The 3,347-nt window shown below is 37.8% G+C and overlaps 1 protein-coding gene across 1 annotated transcript; it reads right to left on the bottom strand.

The window, feature by feature from the left end:
- Window positions 1-1,174: 1,174 nt before the first annotated feature.
- Window positions 1,175-2,807, bottom strand: LOC149196515 (UDP-glycosyltransferase 86A2-like). The gene is made up of 2 exons (XM_089403755.1): window positions 2,279-2,807; window positions 1,175-2,109 (listed from the first exon to the last, which is right to left on the bottom strand). The coding sequence occupies exons 1-2, from the start codon at window positions 2,805-2,807 to the stop codon at window positions 1,175-1,177; spliced, it is 1,464 nt and encodes a 487-aa protein (XP_089259881.1).
- Between the last annotated feature and the right edge of the window lie 540 nt (window positions 2,808-3,347).

The following is a 3,347-nucleotide window of genomic DNA, read 5'->3' on the forward strand; positions in this document are numbered from 1 at the left end:
TAATTTCTCAAATTACATAGAATTTTGACTTCCATCCTCTTTCTTTCCTAGACTATTTTCTTACAGTGTTCCCACTGCAATATGTGGTGCAATTGCTAGTATTTAAAGGTAAGACAAGAGAAATATATATATATATATATAGATATATATATGTATAGATATATATATATATGAGAGAATGAGATCTCAAAAATTAAAATATAAGTAAAAGGGTGTATATGTTTAGAAGTATAGTTTTAAAATCTAGTTTCTTAGAATAAAGTAATAAATATTCACATAATTTATTATAAAAATTTAATTTAAAAGTTGTTATTTATAAAAAAAAAAATTTAAAGAATATATTGCAACAATTTGTTGATGGGTCCGTCAACATCACCGCAGACCACAATATGAGCCCCAAATTAAGCCCTTTTCATTTAAACATATTCACATGATGTATTATAAAATATCATAAAATTTTATTTAAAAAAAATATATAATTTAAAGAATAGTTTCCCCTCATCTTGATGGAGGAAGTTTTTGACCATCAACAAAGTGTTGGAATATATTCTTTAATTTTTTTTTGACAAATAACAAATTTAAAATAATATTTTGTAATATTTTTAATAAATCATTTTCATAGCCCATGGGGCTTTGGATTGACGATGAATGGGTGCACTATTAAGCCACTCCTTACGATAAGTCATTTGTTCAAATCCCATGTGGGTGCTTAAGTAGTATTAATTAGAAAAAAAATAAAAATTCATTTTCAGAGTTTCCTATCTATCATACCCTCATTTTGATAAGTTATAATACGAATATTCATTACTTTATTCTAAAAAAATAGATTTTAATTCGTTAGATAGCAAATTTGAGAATGTAATGACATTAAAAGCATCCGATTTTCTAAACAAGAAGGAAATAGATTCATGTGAAATATAAATTCCACTCGACAAGTATCTTGAGAGAAACATTGATGACTCAGAACATTGATCATTCAGAATAGTATCTGGCATTGACACGGCAGTGTAAATCACGGGAGTGAGATAGGAGAAAGTATGGAATGATAAAGCATATATTGAGCTATATGGGGTCTATGATGTTTCCCTGCTACAATTACCCACTATCAGGATGTTTACCTACGACGCTTATCTGCTCTTGATAACACTGATTGAGATCGTTCACTATTTTTTAGTTATTTACCGATAAGTTTCCCCTTCAAACCTTCAATAAAGCTCTCAATGTTTATATCCGAAGATCCTCCTCTTCGCACCGCAGTCCTCGCACGGTCTCTTAAAGTCTCCACATTTCTCTTTACCTCTATCCCTTTGTCACTGAACAATTTTCTGATAGTGCTGGATATATCTAGCCTCAGTATCCGTCCTTCCCCTCCTGACTGACCTCCTCCGCTCAATCTGTATCCAATCTTCCATTCGTCGGCCATGAGCTTGCTGTTGGTGAATTGATCATTCCAAAATGGAAACCCTATCATGGGAACTCCAAGAGCTATGCTTTCGAGCATTGAGTTCCATCCGCAGTGCGTAATGAATCCCGCAACGGAGGGATGTGATAATACTTGAAGCTGTTTGCACCATGGAACAACGAGACCCTGCTCTTTGGTCTCGTCCAGAAAACCCTCTGGTAGGCAGTCTGAGACTGTTGAGGAGACTATGTCAGGACGAAGAACCCAGAGAAAGAAATGTCCGCTGTCCTTGAGACCCATCGCTATTTCCTCCAGCTGAGCTTTAGTCGCATGAATCATACTCCCAAAGGAAACGTATACAACCGAACCATTAGGTTTTGCATCCAGCCACTCGGAGCAGTCATATTGTGTCCAAGTGCTCGTTCCAACATTTATGTCATTGGAATGTTCACCGTTCATTAAACCCGAGGGAAGCAAAGGACCAACATGCAAAACAGGAGGGTTTAAATTCACTGCCTTACTTTCGAGATCGTCGAAGGAATTACCAAGAACCCAATCTGCCTCGCGACTTATTTGAACGGACCTACGCATCACATCAAGAAACTGCTTTGAGTCCGCACCTGTCTCACGGATGAAGGACGGAAGATCTCTTGTTTCTAAGGTTGGGACGCCGGGAATAAAATCAATGGAAATCGTGCCTTCATCAGCTGCAGACAAGTCCCACTGTTGGGTATCAAAATTCGAAATAAAAATAAACAAGATTGAGATGTGAGTAAACTACACGCCTACTGATGACGACCGGCTCAGATATATCTTCAAGTTTTTATCAGCGGGATTTCAAGCGGAAAATCTATGTAAACCAAGTAGAAACCTTACCGGGTCCCTCGTAGAGAGACTGACAGTGATCCTCCAGCAGATGTAAGTGATAGTAGATTGAATAAAGAAACGTAGGCTGTGTCCAAAACGAAATCCAGGGAATACCTAATTTCTTTGTGAGTTCAAATGACCAGGGAAGTGAACTGGCAGCTATGACACACGATATGGCAGGCCCCGTCTTGTTGAGATTTTGAAGGAATCGTTCCAACTCTCCTCCCATGTTATCCACAGAGCGCACGAAATCACTCAATCTGGCAGACCGATCGAAATCCAGAGGTAATCGATCAGATATTTGAGCAGAGCGAATGTCAAGACCAAGATTACGGGCTTCCCGCTCAATAGGATCGTCTTGTTCAGCACTGTGAGCGTGAGATTTAGTGATCTGCTGGTGTCTGTGGTGCGTGGTAACGAAGGTGACTATAACACCTTTGGAAGCAAGCTTCTTGGCGAACTGCATCATGGGAGTTATGTGACCCTGCGTTGGGTATGGGAACACAATAGCATGCAGCGGTTCTGGACTGAGAGCCATCTGATCGTTGGATTGTGAGCTACGGCTATTGGCTAACGGATGCAGAGGTACTGGAATATAAGGACTGGGTGGAGTTAGTTTAGCGAATCTTTAGCCGTCTCTTGCTGTTCATGGATCCTCTGATCTTTGTTGCACTGCCAATTTTACTGATCCTAGGAATTATTTATATTCCCGGTGCGTCGATATTGCTTGAGTTGACGTGTTTTAGAGACGTGTTTGATAGGTATAGAGGTACGATATAATATTATGACTAATACTTGTAGGGCATATGTGGCGTGTTAACTGAATCACAAAATTAACATTCTATACGTTGAAAACGCTAAAATACATGAGATGCGCACTGCAACGACGTTTGAAGCGCCCAAAAAATAATGTGATATATATATATATATATATATATATATATATCGATTAAGGTATCTTTAACTTACACGGTATTTAAATTATTAAAATCTATAAACTGTATATTTTAGAATTCTTTCAACCATTGGATTTGTAGGTGGACTTTCTCGTTGTAAGTCTTTTACATAGAAAGTGGAT

This window comes from Pinus tabuliformis, chromosome 2_2 (assembly GCF_031772625.1).
Source record: "Pinus tabuliformis cultivar Carrire ecotype Pingquan chromosome 2_2, CPIR1, whole genome shotgun sequence".
NCBI lineage: Eukaryota > Viridiplantae > Streptophyta > Pinopsida > Pinales > Pinaceae > Pinus > Pinus tabuliformis.

Bases quoted from the DNA above. Each gene is read 5' to 3' on its own strand.
- LOC149196515 (XM_089403755.1), bottom strand. From the start codon at position 2,807: ATGGCTCTCAGTCCAGAACCGCTGCATGCTATTGTGTTCCCATACCCA. The intron at 2,110-2,278 runs GTAAGGTTTCTA...ACTTGTCTGCAG, and splicing joins GTCTCTCTACGAGGGACCCG to CTGATGAAGGCACGATTTCC.